This window comes from Perna viridis, chromosome 11, assembly GCF_037379345.1.
Source record: "Perna viridis isolate PV_CMFRI_1.1 ecotype Kerala chromosome 11, ASM3737934v1, whole genome shotgun sequence".
Taxonomy (NCBI): Eukaryota; Metazoa; Mollusca; class Bivalvia; order Mytilida; family Mytilidae; genus Perna; species Perna viridis.
The window spans coordinates 10,155,885-10,177,252 of NC_142455.1; the positions used below are offsets into that span (position 1 = coordinate 10,155,885).

The window sequence follows — 21,368 nt, forward strand, 5'->3', positions numbered from 1 at the left end:
AACGAAAGAAATCTAAATATAACAAACAAATTACTATATCAAGATATTCGATAACAGAAGCTCGTCATAAATACAGACACAGTTTTTGACCGAATATAAAACAAAAGCATAACATAAACCAAGGCAAGGGCACATACACACAAAGCAATACATATTATCAAGCACAGAATAAGCATAGCATGCACTAAATAAAACATATTAATATAGCAGAGAAATAAACATAAAAGTATATAGAAATGCAGGAACTAAATCTAAAGCAGAAGTACTGTTATTCAAGAAGAAGCCAAACAAAACGTATAGCTGAAAATAAGCATGATGTCTAACAGAAATTTACCTGCATGCAGAGCAGCGACATTCCGAACCATTCCAGGACTGAATTAGGCTCTTGAAATGAGAAAAACTGTTTTCTGTCCTGAAATGGTTGGGAAGGCTGTTCCAGAGTGTTGCCGCAGCAAATTTAAAAGATTTTTTTACCATATCTGCTTGACTTTACCTGAAGCACATCCAATACGTTTATATACCTAAAAGAATATTTAGATTTTTTTACATTTACCAGATTTTTTAGACATACATGTGCAATATTATTTTCACAGTTTTAAAAGTGAAGGCACCCTAGCTTTGATGAGGAGTACCTGGTAAGAGCTGTTATAGTCCTCATATACGGAACGAAGTGCTCTTTCTTGCACTTTTTCTAATTTTTAAAAAATCTTTTCTGTACAAAAGTGCCAAGCCATAGGGCAAAAATTGAAATTATTCAAAATAAAAGTATGAAATAGAGTTAGTTTACTTAAACGGTCCAAATAAGAGTCTAGGCTTTTTAAAACATTCAGTTGCTGAGATACTTTCCTGCAGATCACACTGATATGATCATCAAAGTTTAACTGATAATCAATCTCTATTCCTAGAAATTTCACCGTTTTTTCGCAAGTGAGGACTGAATTTTGTATTTTTAATGGAGGGATTTTTCTCAAATGCCTTTTCCCCACTGCAAGAACTTGAAATTATCAGGAGTTGCCTGCTTTTTATTAAACCGAAACCAATCAATCAAAATTTGAGACTCACATTGAAGAGTAGAGATTAACTTATAAAAATCAGGGTTACAAAAGACAAGGTATTATCGTCTGCATAATTATATAGGCTCCCTTTTTTACAAAGAGGAAAATGCCATTTATAAAAACGTTAAACAACAATGGCCCTCAGATGGGGCCCTGAGGTACACCTTTATGAATGTCATCCCACCCGCTCAGAACATTATTAACTTTAATTTGCTGGTTTTTGATAAATAAGATTTAAGGAGGAAGATTGAATTGATGGAAACACCGTATGCTGATAATTTATCGAGCAGAATTTCATGGGGGAAGTCAATCAATGGCCTTAGAAAGATTCATCAAAACTACTGCTACATATTGCTTTTTGTCAAGAGCAGCTGGCCAATCTTCTAAAACTCTGATTAGGGGTCTTGCATCCATTATCACGTCTGGAAGCACATAGAAAAGGATAAAATATTTTGTCAAAATAATCAGATAATTGTATTTCATATATCTTTTCAAAAACTTTAGAAAATATAGGAAGGATACTAACAGGTCTATAATTTGTCTTTGACAATGGATCATTTGTCTTGAATAAAGGTGTAACCTGTGCCTCTTTCAATTTATCAGGAAAACAGGTATTTTAAATTGACACATTAACAAGAGTGGTAAGTTGAGGCACTATACAGGATTTACAATTTTTAAAAGTTTTTGCTGGAATACCATCAGCACCTGTGGCCTTTTTCACATTTATGTTATTTAAAATTTTCTCTACATTTTCATTGGATACCTCTTTAAATATAATATTGTTTTTATCATTTCTAATGTTCAAAATTTCATTTATACTGGGATGGTTTGAGGAGTCATATTCAACATCTGCTATTATTTTGTCTGCTACTGTGGAAAAAAATTATTGAATACGTTTGACACGTCTTCTGAATTGTTTATAATTTTGTCATTTTCAAGTAGTACAATTTTGTTTGCTCTCTACAGTTCCCTGTTTTAGAGAAGAATGGCTTGACTGTTTTCCAGAAGTCACAATTTTTTTATCCTTCAGAGAAACGTTCTAAAACGTATACTTTCACAGATTTCGTTTTGAGTTGTGTTACCAAATTTCTTTATTGCCTAAATTTCTCCCAATTTTTGACATTCCGGTTTTTAATAAATTTTGTATATAGCGTTTCTTTTCTATATATGGCCTCTCTAAGTTCCTTATTCATACATTAAAGTGGTTTTCTACGTTGGCTTTAGTTTTTATTGGAGCATGTTTGTCTAAATGTTTACAAACTCATTTTCATAATCATTGTTGAAATCTGTATCATAACAATTTTCAGTAATTTTAATGGAATGCAAATCAGTTGTAAAATCATTTAAATCAAAATGTTTGTAACTTCTATATTAAGTGTTCAGTTCCTTTCCTTATTGTTGTTACAAGAAAGAAAGCTATAATAAAACTCTCTATCCTTTTCCGTTGTAACCATTTTCCATAAAGAATACGTGACGATAAAACGTATGCCTTTTTTTATTGGAATGTAACATTAATCATGAATGAAGTGTTAACGAAATATTCCTGTTTTTTTTTTGTTTTACTTTTGATAATAATTTAATGGTTCATGACATGTTTCCCCTTCCAGGAAACTGATGCTACTGCCGGTTTTTGTTTTAGTTCATATTGTCTTTCTCTGATGTTTTATTTGTCTTATCTTCAGCTCCTACATGAAAATTAATTTCATAATTTTGAATGTATCTGAATTGATGCACATTTGGTCGCTCCCGCAGCGGGATTCGAACCCCATTTCTTCTCTGACATCTATGGCAACACTGCCTGCACAAAGTCAAACGCTGTGGATCACCCAGCCTGCTGGGACTTATAAAAATATAGCTTTCGCTGGCCGGGAGAGCCCTCCTCGTAGGATTAATCTAGGGCTGTGACCTAGTACACGATGTAATGGTAGTACGAGACAGCTCATCTAGGTGTTGTTATGTAGGATAGAGGATCAAATTAACGACACATGTCACTACAAATCAATATTATACAAACCCCAGAATGTGACGAATCAATTCGCTACACTGCTCAATCGGATCAATTTGATACAGGGAAGATATCGTAAACATAGAAAGGTCTGAAAAATACCCATGGTGGTAGAGGTGCCACATCCCATTAAACTTCTTATATGTATTAAATACTTGGTGTAGTTGTATTTGTATAATGTTTCAGATCCTCTACTGTCTTACCCGATACTCTCAAAAGTTGTCCTATTCAGTTACATTATGTGCTAATGTTTTCGCTCAAAATTCACTTACTAGGAAGTATTACTCGGTTAACAAAAGCTATATGTATGTAGCCTAGTTGGCCAAGAGGTCTAGAGTGTTGGACTTAGTTCAGGCGTCGTTGCCATCGATGTCAGAGAAGAGAAGGGGTTCCAGTCCCGTTGAGTGAGCGACCAAATTTGCATCACAAATTTGCAACCTTGCATCGATTCTACAGTTGGGGTGTAGCTTAGCCTTGATTATATATATATATAATGTCACTTTAATCTGTGATGTTCTGATCAATAATTGCAATGTATTTGTTCCAGAGAAACGATATAACTTTGTTTTTGTGACTGACGACCTACATCTCTTATACATATTATTAAATATGTCACAAAATGACGGGTTTCTGAAAGACACTGCCTATCTATTCAAAGTACATTATTTAACCTTTACTTTTACTTGGTTTCCTGCTGCGTGAAAGTTTTGATCTTTATGTGTTGCATGGCTTCATTTGCTGGTGCTACTGTTTTTCATTTTAATCGATGGGCTTTCTTCTCTGAGACCAGATTTTTTTTCTAGTTTGTCTTTATTCGAATATGATATAAATACGTGATATGAATACCATTTGAGAATGCCGAGAACGTACAAATAAAATTAATACATTGTATTTTAAGTAAAACAACAACACAAAAAAACAAAACAAAAAACAAAAAACGGCGTCATTTTATGGTAGGCTCCAAGGGTATTACTGACATCACTTTCGTACCCATTCCCAAATCATTAGCACCACCCTGGCGTCCAAAAACCGCCATAATTAGTAGGGTTTGAATTTGGATCAATCTTTCGCGATACTGGTGGCACAATATATTTCTTATAACTGTTAAGTCTTTCCTTTAGTTGCCTTAAAATATTACTTTCCTTTAAATGTAGATTGTGCCGTTCATTTGGATCATCTAAAAATAAAAGCAGTAAACATTTGTAGATGTATATATGATAAGTTACTAACCAATCTTTTCATTCGTAGTGACTTTTTAAATGCTTGCAAAGTAAGCATAAAATAATGCTTGCGAAAAAAGAAAAGTAAACAATCATAACAATTGGAATTGATTTAAAATGAGTATGATATAACAAATATGTTTGCGTTTCTAATTCTGGCGAATGCTGGGGAAAAAACTTAGTCTTTTAACCGATATATTTTGGCATTTTGTAGTCAGACCGCTAAACTTTTGTCCAAAAGTGTGTTTTGTATTCAGTCCTTGTTATGCATCAATATATCATCGTGAACTGGATTTAACTTATTTTTTGCCTTTTGATTCAACAAAGGATTTATAAAACTTACTTAAAACGTCATATAGTTGATAATAAAAGAATGGTAAACAATCATAACAATTGCAGTTGATATTAAATGAGTATTAAGTAAATAATTTGAATCTACATTTGAACAAATTCAATGTTAAGCTAATACAACTAGACCTGGACTGTCACTGTCGCCAAACTTAACTCGAATGATTCTTTGATCAATCTTCATAATCTTCACTACCAGTGCCGTCTTCTATATGTGACTATCCATGTTTTTTTTTAGTTTTTTCAAGAGGATACATGTAACATGTAGATTTATTTTTGCTGGAGTGCAATTTAACAATTTTGTACACAAAATGATATAAAAAATATGTTTGCCTTTCTAATTTTGGCGAATGCTGGGTAAAACATTCAAGATATTTTGGCATTTTTAGTCAGACCGCTAAACTTTCTGAAGTTAACACCCTGTATAATTACCTCCACAGGATTTACTAAAATTCAACTCCCTGAACTGCAGAAAAAACTTTAAATTTCTTGTTTCAAAAGTGTGTGTTTTGTATTCAGTCCTTGTTATTAAGGAATTTATCATCGTAAATTGGATTTAACTTTATTTTCATACGCTGATTTTATATCATTTTGATTCAACAAAGGATTGATATAACTTACTTAAGACGTCATATAATTGATAGTATTCTAACTCGTTTGGTTCCTCGACTTCCCCATCTTCCTCCGAGGTCGGAACAGGGTACCAACCATTATAAGGACCAGCATTTCCCTCAATTAGTTTGTAATTACCGACTCTGTAAATAACAGATTTAAATCATATTGACTTGACAAATTTCGATATGCTTCATACGTCTTTCAAGGAGTAACCTCCATTCAGCAGCATTAGATTCAAATATGTAGGAAGATATAAATCCCAAACAATATTGCTTACAAGAAGTACTTATAATCAAAACTATTGAAATAGTAAGCCAATATCTTTACCGAGAGATTCTGCCATGTACAATAACATTTGAATGTCGTATCAGAAACATTTTCAATCAAACTCGACCTGTGTTGAACTTCTATTCCTTCATCACTAATTCGAGTCTTGATTGTGCAGTAATACAAATGACTATCAGAAACCGAAGAGACTCACGGACTTAATTACCCTGATTTTTATTTTTGTGTTGCTTTATGTCATTTTTAAACTAAACAATATAAATCTTGTGTAAGACATTAGACTGAAGCCCAGAACCTATACAATTAAATGGCCTGAAACAGCGGCATTGTTGAAATGCTGGTTTTTACAGTTGGGCTAGGCATGGGAGACATCACCGATGTTTTGGTTTTTTGATTTCACTTAATAGTTGGTGTCTTATCATTTATTACCACTTGAACCATTTAATAATGAATACAATTGAATTCAACTATTTAACTTATTAACACTCACCTAATAGCAGCATGACCATTAAGAGGTGGCATCGCAGTATCTAGGTTGTAAACGAATTCAGTCCTCCTTGTTGTTTTCATCCCGTTACGTAAACTATCCCAGTGGTTTATTCCATCAATTCCAGGTACTGTTGAAATGAAAAATAATGTAATTGTCACATGTATAACACTAATGATTTATAATGAGTTTGACGTAAGTTAAAAATTCGAACCAAGGCAGGAGATATTAAGTGACTTGAAAATTTGTAATGATCTAAAATAAAGTAGGAGAGATTCAGTTTTATTGTCATGTTCCTGTTTAGTCTAACCACTGAGTAATTTACACATGATTAAAAATGCTATGTATGGCAGTAGGCAATGCTGAAAGAACAATCAAGAGAACCAAGGTTATAGCGGTAATGAAAAGAATGTAATCCAGTGACAGAGACCAGACATGGAAAACAGACATACACAACAAAAAACATAACTAAAATCATATATACAAAGTAAAAAAAGCAAAAAGGTGCACCGGTAGGGTAAGCGTCCTCTCCTTTTCTAGAAACAACCCCCGAGTTGCTCATAAAAAGTCAAGTCCGGGGTAGAAAAACGAGGAAAGGAAAACTATGACCCGTTGAATAAATCAGTTTTCATGGTGCAGATATATACAACAAGTAAAGGAGCACAATTTGTTTCCATTGGAATGCCGACCGTTTGTTGCAATACACGTCCACCACACTGGACAAATATGCTGTCGATTAAAAATTCCAGCATTTTGTTAACATCTTCCTCTGTATATTTGGAAGATTATTTGGAATTGTTTCTTACAAAGTATGAGGAATCTCTACCAAGAACTATATATTTGTATCTAGGTGTACCATCTTTTTTGAAAAAAAAACCAACGATGTATGATGTTTTTAAGTCGGGATTTTAACTGAGTATGGGGAATAGAAGTATACAGTGTTGAAAAATCATAGGTTTTAATGCTACTATATTCAGATAATAGTCTTGAACTGATTGTATCCAAAAGATCTTTCGAATTTTTCAGGATCCACATTGAATTAATACTACTACGGGAGTAACAAGTATTGTGGTAGGACTGTAGACACTCTTTGACAGTTGTGAGTATAGAAGTTAAAAGTTTTGAAAGAGGTTTGGTGGTACATTTTGCAGATCCAGCTATGAAATGTTATTTGTATGGATTCTTGTGGAGTTTAGAAACCCAGTACATAGACGGTAAATCACAATCATCGTCCTTTGGTAGAGAGACCAAGAGAGGATGGCACAGATTGATGGTTTTCCACAATCTCTTCTTTGGAGAGTGTGGTAGCAGTATAGATTTTATCACTGCCATTATTTTCTACGTCTACCTCTGATAATAAACATTGGACGTAAAACGTTTTGCAGACAAAAACAATGTTGTTTTGGACTTTGTCTGCAGGTACAACATAGTTGTCATGTATAGAAGATAATGTTTTTGCTACATCGGGGTCTTTGAAAACCGATGTAGTCCTGTCACTCATTGACCTACTATTTTTTCATTCGTTTCAAAATTAAAGACCTCACGGCATTTAACCACTCTGACAGAAAATCGATGTCTTCTTGTTCTCGTTTTATCCATATTCTTGCATAGTCCTCAACGGCATCCATAAGAACCTTAAAGTTATAATTCCAATTTATGAAGCGTGGTTTGCTGTACTTGGGACCTTTAAAAAGGATATTACGCAGAGATTAGTTTTCGATGATGGTTAAATCTCCTGTGACGACGTGACCAGAAGGACCATATTTAAATGGACAGTTTTTGCAAGAACAGTCAGATGGTTTAGCTTTGAAGTCCTCAATCTCGAGGTTCTGTAATAGCCTTTTATAATTGAAAATTTTGGATGCAATGGATGAAGTATAGGAATATGAAATAATCAGTATGGATTTGTCTTTGAAATATAGGAGAATTTTGTTGGTAACGTTTTTGTGATGAAGGATGTTAGCCAAATTAATTGTATCTATACATTTGGTGACAAATGGTAGTGGAAGAAATGATCGTTTTTTCTTAATCTTGAATTTTCACTCAAACTGGTTTAAAGAGTCTGTGGAAACCAATATCCAAAATGATGGCAACAAGTCTGTATAATGATGAGGTGGGATCAGAAATAGGAGTGTTAAAACTTATTTTGTAAATGGAGTGTAGTAAAAGTGAGAGGTATAGAATAAAGTTTGGTTCTAATGTGATGAAGTCCAAGAAGTTTTTGTATGAAAGGAAGGAGACCATCTATGGAAACATCATGTAAATTAGGTGACGTATAGTGGCGATGGCCATGACTTCTTTCCCGTCTTGGATTTTTGTCAAATAAATTCATCACATTTATGCTGTTGTTACGTTGGATTGAAAGGTTTCCTATACTTTTGATGATGTCATTGCAACCGTAAGGTATTGCAGTACCTAGTCTGCGTATTCAGTACTCCTCTCTTTCCCTACGATAGCTTTTACTTAGAACGGGACTGTTCGTAGAATGGTAATTTTTTTTTTCTAAAATACGAATTTTCATTGAGAGGATTGAATGATCTTGTTGATTAGAGTGTTGATAAACTGTAGGGAATTTGGTGGTGTTAATTCCCGAACGATGACCGCGCAGTTTTTTGTTTAATCGTTCTTGCGTTTCTCCGACATATACTAAACCACATAAGTTGCATTCTAATCCATATATTAAGTTTGTTGATTTGCAACTCAAGTCATTGTGACTTCTTGTATGGAAGGTTTTGTTTTCTAAGGGAACTGGAGAAGTAAGAGTCGGTTATAAGAGTATGTTTTGCAATTTTTAATACTATATTTTGATATGGTACAATGTGGTTCGTCATCGTTGTAGTCAAATATATCATTTAAAGTGATGGAACATGGTTTGATAATTTTGAAATAGTCAGAAGTTTTGTACTAGAATAGATGGTCTGATTGGGTACTTTTAGTTGAATTGGTCGGGGCACTTTCCATACCAGATATGAGTGTGCTAAGATTCCCATTTGGGGACACCACATACTTACAAGACAGCAGAGTGTATCAGATCTGCTGTCAGGTTCGGAACTTTGTATACTGAGCTACGTCCGAGCCAATTATCTTCCATTTCTCTTGTTAAAAATATTAATTTAACATTTTACTGCGTTGATGATACCCTCAGGGACAAAATACACCCGCAGATGTATCGACCCAGTGGTGTGGAAGAGTAATCAATGGAACCAAGGTTATAGCGGTAATCAAAGAATGTAATCGAGGGACAGAGACCAGACAAGGAAAACAGACATACACAACAAAAAACATAAAGTAACTAAAATCATAAATACAAAGTAACAAAAGCAAATAAGCAACTCGGACTCCATAAAACTTGGGGCATGGACCAGGTGCATCGGTAGGGTAATCGTCCTCTGCTTTTCTGGAAACAACCGGCGAGTTGCTCATAAAAGTCAAGTCCGGTGTAGAAAAACGGGGAAAGAAAAACTATGACCCGTTGAATAAATCAGTTTTCATGGTGCAGATGGATACACCATAACGATCCACGAGTTCATGATGACGACCATAAAACTTCTGTAGTGATGACTGCAATCTTGTAGCAACATAACCCTGTTCCAGAAGCCTATTTGTTAGAGTTCTTGCGCGATACAAAAAAAGTCTGCGTAGTTTCGGCAAGCTCTGGCATCACGTATCAGTTGTGATATGAACACTCCATACGCAGGTGCTGAAGGGATGTTGCCACAGATGAAAGGAAAGTTGACAATTTTAAATGAAAAGTCGTCACGTTTGTCGTAAATTTTGGTCAATAGTTTTCCTTTACCATCGATTTCTAAGTGTAGGTCAAGATATGATAAAGTTTTCCATGACATTTAGTATTACACAGATAGTGGGTCTAGACACGTTCAAAAGGGTGCCAGCAGTGGTTTATCAGAAGAAAGAGGATGCTAGGACATCATTTACCATTTTTTGTCAATTTTACATCTGAAAATGCAAATTTTCCAAATGAAGGAAGGAGCTAACCCCTGCAACCCATGGAGCCGCCACTGATTATGAATGCATTTCGTAATTAATTTTAATCTTTTCCCTGTATTTTGTTAATTGGTTGTTGCAATTTCTTGGAATTTAGTACATCTTTACGTTGTAAATTGAAATTTAAATTATGTTTGGAATTTTAGTTCGGGTTCGAAGAACCACAAAAACACCAAAAATGATGTCATTAATAGTTTCCCTCTTTAAAGAGTAATAGTATAACTATTTAGAAAGAGTGGATAGCCAACATATTAAGACAGGTGCCGAAGAACGTTTAGATTTAACGAGTGTGCGGAACTTGTTCAGCGTATGAGTTAAATGATCAAGCGTAGTTATCATATTTTGATTATCGACGGTAACCAACTGATTATTCTATTTATTATATAGATTTTCTTCATAATTTATCTATATTTGCAACATGAATTTTAAATTCTGTGATCACGATTGATATCAAAGTTTTGACGTTTTTTGCGAGAGAAAGTCCGAGAGTGAAAATACCAAATTTATTTCACAGTGTGAATTACCGAAATTTTTTTACACTGGGAAATTCGATAACACACTGCTATCTATATAATAAATAAGAGTTATATAATCACTGAAACAAATAAAAGTACTTTAAACGTATTATTTTTCGCGGATTCTATTAACCAACCATATTCGTAGACATCAAATTTTCGCAGTTTCAAATGATCGTCAGCGTTATATAGTGTTAAAGAGTAATCAAGGGAACCGATGTTATAGCGGTAACCAAAAGAATGTAATTAAAAAATCAATTTCGCGGGCACTACTTCTCGCGCCATTCTATCCAAAAGGATAATATTGAAAATTAGTACACCGCGAAAATTACCTTCTTCACCGCCAGCTGCAGCCAAAATAGTCGGCATCCAATCAACTGCATGCATCATTCTGTACAAGCAAATCTTATCTTAAACATCGTATGACTACTTATAATATCTTATATCTGTAATACTCACGTAATATGAATATTAAGGCAAATAATGTATTCAATTATCTTAACTAACTCTACTTGTCATGTCATTATAAATATCGTCCGTAATTAAGCAATTGTTTTTTTAAGGTTGCATAAAGCAAAATAGCAAATACAAAACTTGCCAATCAAATATAAATCGCAAATTCGATATGCTGTACACGAATTCCATGAAGTCACCTTTCATCAGCAGCATGCTTATTTATTACCATAAATAATAAAGGAGAACAAGTATTTTTATTTAAAGTTATGTTACAGATAAGTCTTACCCTTCAAACACAGTCTTCTGTTTCTTTAATCCAGCTCCGTAAACAAAGGCTGCTGCTCGAGTTCCCCCTTCATAAACTGTTATCTTAGATCCTCGTAATGGATAGTTGTTGCCGTAATACTGTGGCCAACCACCATTCTAAAATTGAGAATATGAAATAAAAAAGTCTTAACTCAACGGAATACTTTAAAGGTAAATGTTTTAAGAATGAGGCAAAATGGGAAAAATCAGAAATATGCATATCAAAACTCCACTGATCTGACAATAAAATTTCACTCAGGGATACTTTCTCTATTAGAAAAGGCCATTATTTGATCTCTGCATCACTGAATTTGCTCAGAAAGTTTTCAATAGAATCTAAGAAAATGGGTTTTTTGACAGAGTTAGCTGCCTTTTAAATGCACATTTTCAGGGTATTTCAAATGAAAATGTAACTCAATGGTTCAACGTGATATCGCAGATATAGTAACAGACCACACCAACAGTCATACTATTTATTTCGTTGTTGCACTTCATAGATAAAACTAATGAGATTGTGTGTGAAATTGGCACTTTGGAAGAGTTATTGTTCTTGATTAGGTTTGATTTTGTTAATTGTAGAGGGATATGGATGTAATGTTTTCTTACATATGCAAACCTGAAGAAAGGAAGGACTATCATTCAATAAAATATAGCATTCATATATTAGGACAGAGAGAGCATTATTTGTTTGAAGGGGTTATCCACAGTATGAATACCCCTTTTCATAGGCAGTGTCTAAATTTTATATGGAATGATAACTAGGACATTTCAAACGTACAATTTTATTGGTGAGTGTTTACCTCTTACAATAATATCTGATCAGGTTGAATGACCTAAAACAATATTTGAACTAAAGGACAAATATTAAGACATAATCAAAATATCATGTTTCAAGGATAAAAACATACACACACAACACATAATATGAAATTACCAAAATAACACTTTCAAAATAACAGAAGAAAAGTTTCGATGTGGGATAAAATATTGACATGAAAATATAAGTAATAAAAATCCACAATGATGTAAATCAGTAATCATAGTTAATTCTAGCAGTAATAGAAATAAAGTTCTTACATCAGCAGTAAATATAATCAGTGTATTTTCAAACATTCCATTTCTCTTCAATGATTCCGTGACGTTACCAATTGCATCATCCATAGCAGTGACCATACCTGTAAAAGACATCGTGTAAGCAATGGAGAAAACTCAAGACGCGAGGCCCCTATTTGGTATGTGTTAACGACTCGTTTGCCAATACACAGATAAGATAAATTTGAATATAAAGACCTATTCAACCAACATGTCTGAACCGGATCCGTTTTGGATTTGAAAATTGGTTCGCTTTAGTCAGGTTTTGGGTTACCAAGATTCAAAATTGATTATAATTGATTTCAGGATAAATCAGAGATGTCTGGTTTGACAAGCTTTCGGATTTCAGGATTCAGTTTAAACCGGATTTAATGTAGTAGAAAATGGTTTTGATTTAACAAAGTGTTCGGCAATGAAGACCAAGTATTCTGAAGCTTCATTAAAAAGTAAAACATTGACCCAGTAATATAATTATCAAACCCCAACCTGAAAACTGTCTTCTTCCTTTGTTCTTTATATTATTGTACATATCTTCGTAATATTTTGGAACCTTTGAGTAAATAATAGAAAAAAAAACGTTTAAAAATATGAAATAGTGGACTCTTCAAGACTACAAATGATCAAATGTTATTTATAGAAATATAATTTAGGACAACCAAAAGATTGTGGCATGCCTCCGACTTGACTGACCTTCGATAAACGTTAGTGAGTATATCCAGAAGTCTTTGAATTTAGCATATAATAAATAAAATGTGATATTTGCGATCCATGCATGGTAAAAAAACAGCCACACTCTTAACATAAGACTTGGCCAGTTTTATTGTCATACATATAATAGGACCTTCATTTTCAAAATTCGGAATAAATCCACGTATGGTAAAAAAACAGCTACACTCTTAACATAAGATTTGGCAGGTTTTATTGTGCATACATATAATACGACCTTCATTTTCAAAATTCTGAATAAGTCCACAATTACGCGGCATGCCGTGGATGTCCAGTAATTCTGTTATTAAAGTCTTTAGAACTGGTGTTTTTCGTTGAAATCACTGACACTTACTTACAATCGTGTATATTTTATAATTGTAAAAAGCTTAAAAGATCTTGAATTATTTTGAATCAAGAACACCTTTGATACTTCTTAGTAACACAAACAAGCTTGAACCCTTAAGTGTTTGCGTTCTGACCGATTTTTTATACAATTATCAACGCAGTTAGTTAGAATGTTAAAGAAATGTTTAAAAAAGTGCACATTGGAAGTAAATATGTAAATATATACTCTACCTGTATAGGCTCATGAACAGATTGGAATGGCAAATACAGAAACATAGGTTTGTTTTTATCATGGCCGGATATAATTTGATTAGCACGATGAGCGTATGCAAACTGAAAGGAATATTAAGAATTATGTATCATTTTTATTTTTTTTAATCATTTAAGATATGACTGTTATATTATTTTCGGTCTACGAAGAAACCTTAATCACGTGTAGCACATTATTTTCAAATGTGGACAACGAGCATTGAGGTTATTTACAAATAGACCAACAAATATATAACAGTAATTCCTTATAATTTAATTTTAGTAGCAAAATTCAACGCGTATACCATTGAAAAAGGTTGATGTCGTCTGTCATATACAAAGGTTGGTCTATGAAAAAATGGACCAATTTTTTGTTATCCAATCAGAAAGCGTGTTACTTCTGAAATTAGTTTGTTTTCAGTAGTTGATTTGCAAGCCATGTTAACATTCCATGGTTGTAACCATGATAATCTACTGTTGATAAACTCCAGATAGTTATAACGGCAACTATTCCGTTTATAAATCCAAAGTGGTTACTACGGCAACTTACGGTTGATAAAGCACGAATAGTTACTACGGAAACCTACCGTTGAATATGTGTCTGGTTTTACTGGTTCCTTGTTATCTCGAAAGTCTGATCCGCCTACTGTAAAACATAAAAAAGTCAGATTTCTTAATATAACTCATTTTTGTAATATGTATAAGCAGTAATTAATAAGTATGGCTGTTTTTGTTTTGATAGATCAGGTAAAACAGGAACAGGATTCAAGGTGGAGTAAAACAAGAATGACGAAATTGCCAAAAAATAGCGAGTAGAATCAAATGTAAGGAGCCAAATTAAAAAAACTGCCGAAACAAAAGAAAGACAAATATAGATATCAAGACGATACAAAATTTCCAACCCGGTGTAATACTTTAACGGTTACTCTCTTATTTTTTCTTCTGCGCATCAAATTATCATAAGGTGTGAAAAAAGATCGTACCATGGTATAATTCGATTTCATTTCGTCATGAATGCATGTCGACATACTTACAAATAGTGTAGTTATAGTAGTCTTCTTGACCATTGTAATATCCATAAAATGTATCAAACCCTCTGTATGTTGGAGTACATTCCCATTTACACATACCAAGATGCCACCTAGGTATGAAACATTTCTCAAAAATGATCCAATTTCATAAGTCAGTGGAAATTGTATAGTGATATAAACGCAACTGTGTCCTACTAAAACTTGTTCATAACACGTGTAAAAAGTGTTGGTTGTCAGGATGGCCAGTTAAAGTATAGATTACATATCTATTCGGTTCAAAATTTGAGAAAACAATGGCTCGTATGGAAATCCAAACTAAAAGCATCCAAGAGTAATGGTACGTTTTTTTATATTCAGAAAAAGGAAGAGTTGGCCCAATTATTTCGTCAATCTCTTTTCAGAAAAAGACAACTCTAAAAGGTAAATAAATATATAAAATATATCATTCATAGTATAAATGCAAATTTATAATTCATGGTATGTATTTAATAATATTAATGTCAATTCTGCCATTTTTGCCTCCATACATCATTTGAAATTTGTGAAAGTTTCTGCTTCATTTTTCAAATAACTCAAAACGTGATATTTCATTTTTCAGTTTACACCACAGACGCAATAATAACAATAAGATCACAAAAGAGTAGACATATATCTATGCATTACTATCCAATAATATGTGTATTTTTATCCAGGCTCTTTCGTTTTCCGTGGAAGAAATATTCTGTTCAGTTGCTCACATGATGGCGCTTGTGGTATCAATGATCCACGCTTAAACGTCAAGAAGTGAGAACAAAAAAAATCATAAACATACTCCTACAGTGCTCAATTTCTTATAAGTCCTTGAACCGATCCATGCAACGATTAGACGGATCGATGACCGTCGATTGCATGATTGCTGACAGATCGATGACCGATGACTAGTGGCCGATCTGATCGCAGTTTTGTTATGTAAAATGACGTGAGATCTGTTTTAAATAAAAGAAATGTAAAATAAGTGTACATTGATGTTTAAACCTATTACATTATATAAATAAGTGTAAATTTGACAAATAAAACAACAAAAACCGGAAAATACATTGACCGCTCTGTGGTTACGTGATGCGATCACCAGTTAAATAGATCGGTTTGACGAATCAACGACTGACCAGAAAATGATCGTTGATCGATGACCGATCGCAATTTTTATTGCACGAATCGATTCAGGTACTGTAGGTAGCCATCAGCCAGTCATGTGAAAACTGACAGAAACAAAACATATTTCTTTAAATTAAAAGAAAACATGCACCAACACCGTACTATTTTCCCTTACTTTCCTATTGCATGGGTTGTATAACCAAGTTCCTTTAGTTTCTGCGGTAGTAAAGTCCGATTCAATGGGGCACACGACGGAGCATAAGGCGAAATCACCCCATTCTGTAATAGGAAAAGCAGAATAATATTTTTTTTTATTTTGGTGTGTTGAAGTTCAAATATTTTAATGAGGTTTTCCTGGTATTAAAAAAAACAAACAAACAAACAAAAAAAGAAAAAAAAAAAAAAAAAAAAAAAAAAAAAAACACACACATCTAACACCACCAGCGATTTCCTCTTAAATCATTCCAGTACGTAACATATTATACATGTAAATAATTATAAGCTACACACAATGACAAATCCTTAGGTTATATTAATTGAAATTGCAAGTAGTCGGATTCGTGCGTAAACTGTAAGATAATCGCATTTACACATGATAGTGCACGAATAATGATTACATGGAAACACGTGATAAGCATATAAAGTATTATTCACACGAAAATGATCATGAAGCATTAGTACGCATGATCTTCATGCGTGGCACGTCTGCGCATGTATTTAAAAAAAAGTTCCTTATTCGGATATATTTAAACATATTAGTTCCGTATTGATTGATTGCATGCTTTCCTGCAAACCATTAATTAATAAAAACATACCTGCAAACCAGACTTGAATGGATAAAAACCAGACAAAAACGCATTTCTCGATCTGCAAGAAAAACCTAAAATGTATTCTTGTATTTAGGCAAATTCCAAACTGAATATTAAAGGTACAAATGAAGATATCAAAATGAACAAAAAAGTTTTATGCAAGTGGTTCCTTGGAAATTATAAAATTAACTAATTTTCATTGTGAAAGCATTTCCAAGATATTGTAATCATAACAACTTACGGTGTGCATACTGGTTGTACATACGACTGGTTTAATATCATTCCATTCTTTGCTAGATAGTCGATGTTAGGGGATTTTATATCTGGATTGTGAAATCCAACATCATTCCAACCTGTGGATGGAAAGTGAACAATCGGAAAATTAATGTCACAAGAGATATTGATATTGTCATGCATCGGTACAATCTGTAAGAACGTGTTATCAACTGCATCATTTGGTTTAATCGTCACAATTTATTTAAAGCAATAAAGTCTGCCACTAGAAAAGTCCAAGACACTGAGACCTCGTATTTTAATTTACAAGTTTAGTAAAGTAACTCAAAGTTAAGCGCAACCATTGAAATCACATTCGTTCAAAAGTGCTTATGAAGACATTGATTCTGAACATAATTATTCCATTGGCTCTGTTGAAGCAGAATATAGCCCGCGTATCCAGCACTGAAATGTACGACATCTTTGATAAAGCACAGATGTGGAAAATCAGTCTGACATGAAAGATTTAAAACAATTCAAGATATTTTGATACAAAACAATTATTATCTTTAAAAAAAGATAGCCGACGCAGTAAAATTTGTATTATCTACTTATAATGTTCATCAGGAATTAACGCATGGCACGCAATTTCAAATTCCTTTTTCGAACCCCACTAGGTTATCAGTATTTGGCCAATCTGGAAACAGAATTTTGATCAGGTGACTTGCGTTTCCATGGTAGAGCGTCTTTAAGGTCAAAAGTTAAAAAGCGAAACTATACGGGCTGCGTCGGAAAAAAAGAGTGACGAGAAAAATGGATTTGTAATTATGGTCTATGAATTACTTACCTAAATCATCAGCAACTATAAATAAAATGTTTGGCTTTTGGTCCGCCGAGACAACCAATAAAAATACCAGCGTCAAAATTCCATAAGGAAGTGTCATAACCCTGGTGTGTTTAATCATGAAATGTAAGCAACATATTATATGCGCGCTGATACAGATCCCGGATTGATACATACATTGCAAAAAACACACATAATTTTTATTTATAAATATAATTTCTTATTCGCCACAATATTCGTACCTGATGTACCTTCGACCACATACACACCTGTGGTCAGGTTTAATGGACTTTTGAGACCCAAGTAACGGGCGATAGCAAATAACCGACCACTAACAAACCCCAAACAAACAAATAAACAAAAAGCAATAAAAAAAAAAATAACCGTACACAAAAAGAAACTCTGGTTATCTGTAAAGTAGAGATAATTTTGAAAATGACAATAAAACACAATAAAAACTGTTAGATTTTCAATATGGATTATCTTCTAAGAGCAGACAGATTGAAATGAATAATTATACATTTCACCATAGAGACCTAAAAAGCAACATAAATAAAAATATGTGAAGCCTATTTTTGGTTTATCACATTTCACAGAATTTGCATGATTCTTACAAATACTGATACCTAAGAACGGGTTTCCTAGGAAAACATGTCAAAAATAACAGAAATAAAGATGTGAAGCTTTTATTTTGGTTAATTGCATTTTATAGTATTACATGATTTTACCCCAACGAATTTGGGATAAAGGATAGTACTGACATTGTGACGTCAGCCTCATATCTTGACCTACGCTTAGAGATCGGTGTTACAGGAAAACTATTGATCAAACTTTACGACAAACGAAATGACTTTTCACACAGAATTATCAACTTTCTTTTCATCTGTGGCAACATCCCTTCAGCACCTACGTATGGAGTGTTCATATCAAAACTCATATGTATACCAGAGCTTGCCGAAACTACGCAGACTTTTTGTATCGCGATATAATTGTAGCAAATAGGCTTCTGGAATAGGGTTATGTTGCTACAAGATTGAAGTCATCACTATAGAAGTTGTATGGTCGTCATCATGAACACGTTGATCGTTACGGTGTATTCCTCTGCGCAATGAAATCTTATCTGTTCAACGTGTCATAGTTTTCCTTTCCTCTTTCGTCTACCCCGGAAATGGCTTTTTATGATAAACTCGGCGGGTGTTTTTAGAAAAGTAGAGGACGCTTACCCTACCAGTGCACCTCGTCCATGATTCGAGTTTTTAGTGGACTCCAAGTTTTTTTGCTTTTGTTACTTTGTATGTATGATTTTAGTTACTTTATGTTCTTAGTAGTGTATGTCTGTCTTCCATATCTGGTCTTTGTCCGTGTATTACATTCTTTTGATTACCGCGATAACCTTGGTTTCCTAGATTACACTTTTACAAAGACTGATACTTAAGAACGGGTCCCAGAAAACATGCGAAATAAGAAATCAACTAAATAACTATGTCAACAATATAAAGAAGCACCCTTCTAAAATCTTATATAAAATCTTTACTAATTACAAATTCTTTACAGATTATTTATAGTCACAAACTCTTAATACAATACATAGTTATGGTCCAATGGCAATGAAAATAGACACAAAGATAATTGTTTACTAACACTTTGAAGCATATACATATATAATATGATAATATTACAGTTTTACATTATAACATATATTTCTTATATCGAGGCAATCTCTTATATAAACAAAAATAAGATTCAGGAAGTGCCCTAAATAATAATTAGACATTAGATTAAAAATGTGTTTGGAATTTTTATGCTGATTACATTCAGCGTATTTTAGCTACTTACATTTTAGAAGTAAACAACCTATGTGAATAAATCACTAACAAATCGATTCATATATTTATATATATAGCCATCATATCACATCTTTTGTTGTATCACGTGTATAGTATTATGCACGCATTGTTGCGTTTCAGCCAGTTATAGGCGTTCTACAATGTAACCTCAATCAAAGAGAAAATCCACATTGTGACCTTGTAGCGGTTTCGGAATGTAATAATTGTTCTATTCAAGTATAACACTTTTCATTTTAGCAGTAGGTTGTTTGATAAAAAAATACTATGATGGAACCTAAGTGTTTTTTGTGATATATTGTATTACACAAACAATATAACGAGAAAAGGTTGGTTAATATTTCATACATTGTAATAAGATAATAGTGTGCGATGTCATTATAACGGTATTAAATGCGATATGAAGTAATAGTATTGGAAGCACTAATGGCCTGGTTTCAGACTGATCGGAAGTGAGAGAGTTAAATATATCATCACTTAAATGTAACGAACGCCTACATTGTGTGAGGAGATACATATTTTGTGCTACCACTTAAATATTACTTGCCGTGGTTTAATGATTACATTTTAAATTTACGCCATTCCATTTGAGGTTCTGTCGTTTTATGAATACGTTTTGTCAACATATATTTATGTTATGTGGATTTACGTTTACGCTCAGTGTTTTTTTTTTTACACGAGGTCGTTTCGTCTTTGCTATATTTCGATATATCATTACTTTATGTGGATTCTTTCTTATCATTATATGCAGTGGTTTCTTCTTAACGTGTTGTGGTTTCGTCTTTACATACAGTGTATCTTCATCTACGTTATTGAGGCAATATCCAATGACGAAGATACCGACCGGAACTTTTCTGCCCAGATCAATTTTATTATGGCGTCCAATTTTTTAACATGGAAGACATTCTAAGAAAACTAGGGCTCAAAGGACTCGTGGAACCCTTCAAGAAAGAAAAACCGTGCCAAGATATTATTGGGCAGTTTTCAATTTACGACATGGAATGCTTAAGGGTAAAGGACAGGGAAAAGTAATGAAAATTAGAATGGAATGCTGAATATTTGGAAAGGACAAACCACTAATAATAAGAAATACTCTAGAATTTGACCCTCCAAAGGAAGTACTGGTAGGTCTTAGTCAAAGTTTACAGTTTTTGACATGATCAAGGTCAAATCGGTTTCAGAGAGTACTATTTACAGAAAATCCCGGTGCTCCAACATTAGAAAGAACCAGTTAGATGGTATAGAAAATCACATTTTAATTCAGCGCATGATAGACATTCCGCGTTATGGTAAAGTCATGCTACGCCAGATTCTTTGTAACAGGGGGACAAATATCAATATTTCACATTTGTACATGTTAGAATTATACAAAATTTGGATAAATGGTTGATACGAAAAATTGTCTCAATTTCCATTTATAATGTAAAGTGGTTTTAGACATTGGGCAATGATTTTTTAAATAAGGCTTCAAAGAAAATATATTTGGCATTAATGTGTTAGAGTTATCTCCCTTTAAAAGAATGTCAAAGGACCTGCATATTAACTTTAAAGTCATTCCGTGTTGAAGTCGATATTGTCGTGACTGAAAATGTTAATATAATAAAACAGGTGGTAAAAATTCAAAGTTCCCTTTATTAGAAAGATCATATCTGACATAGGCAAAAATCATATACGCAACGCACAGAACATACAGTTAGTTTGAAATAAATCGACTGTAATGGGAGCTTAAAACATTTTAACGGGAGATGGACGGTATGACGGACGAACAGACAAGTATATTCCAATACACAATTTATCCCTCG

At 33.4% G+C, this 21,368-nt stretch overlaps 1 protein-coding gene across 2 annotated transcripts; it reads right to left on the reverse strand.

Moving 5' to 3' along the window:
• Nucleotides 1–3,933: 3,933 nt before the first annotated feature.
• LOC148602930 (arylsulfatase B-like) lies at nt 3,934–19,799 on the reverse strand. 2 transcript variants are annotated; one of them, XM_088551662.1, is made up of 15 exons: nt 19,559–19,799; nt 17,726–17,826; nt 16,907–17,018; nt 16,672–16,723; nt 16,032–16,135; nt 14,726–14,832; nt 14,279–14,337; nt 13,674–13,775; nt 12,876–12,939; nt 12,375–12,472; nt 11,278–11,414; nt 10,868–10,926; nt 6,019–6,145; nt 5,250–5,383; nt 3,934–4,237 (listed from the first exon to the last, which is right to left on the reverse strand). In XM_088551662.1, coding segments are annotated over exons 1-15 (1,431 nt in total). In that variant the 5' UTR covers nt 19,561–19,799; the 3' UTR covers nt 3,934–4,064. The 2 variants fall into 2 exon arrangements, with proteins under 2 accessions (XP_088407788.1, XP_088407787.1); XM_088551661.1 differs by lacking the exon at nt 19,559–19,799 and having other exon boundaries at nt 17,726–18,071.
• Between the last annotated feature and the right edge of the window lie 1,569 nt (nt 19,800–21,368).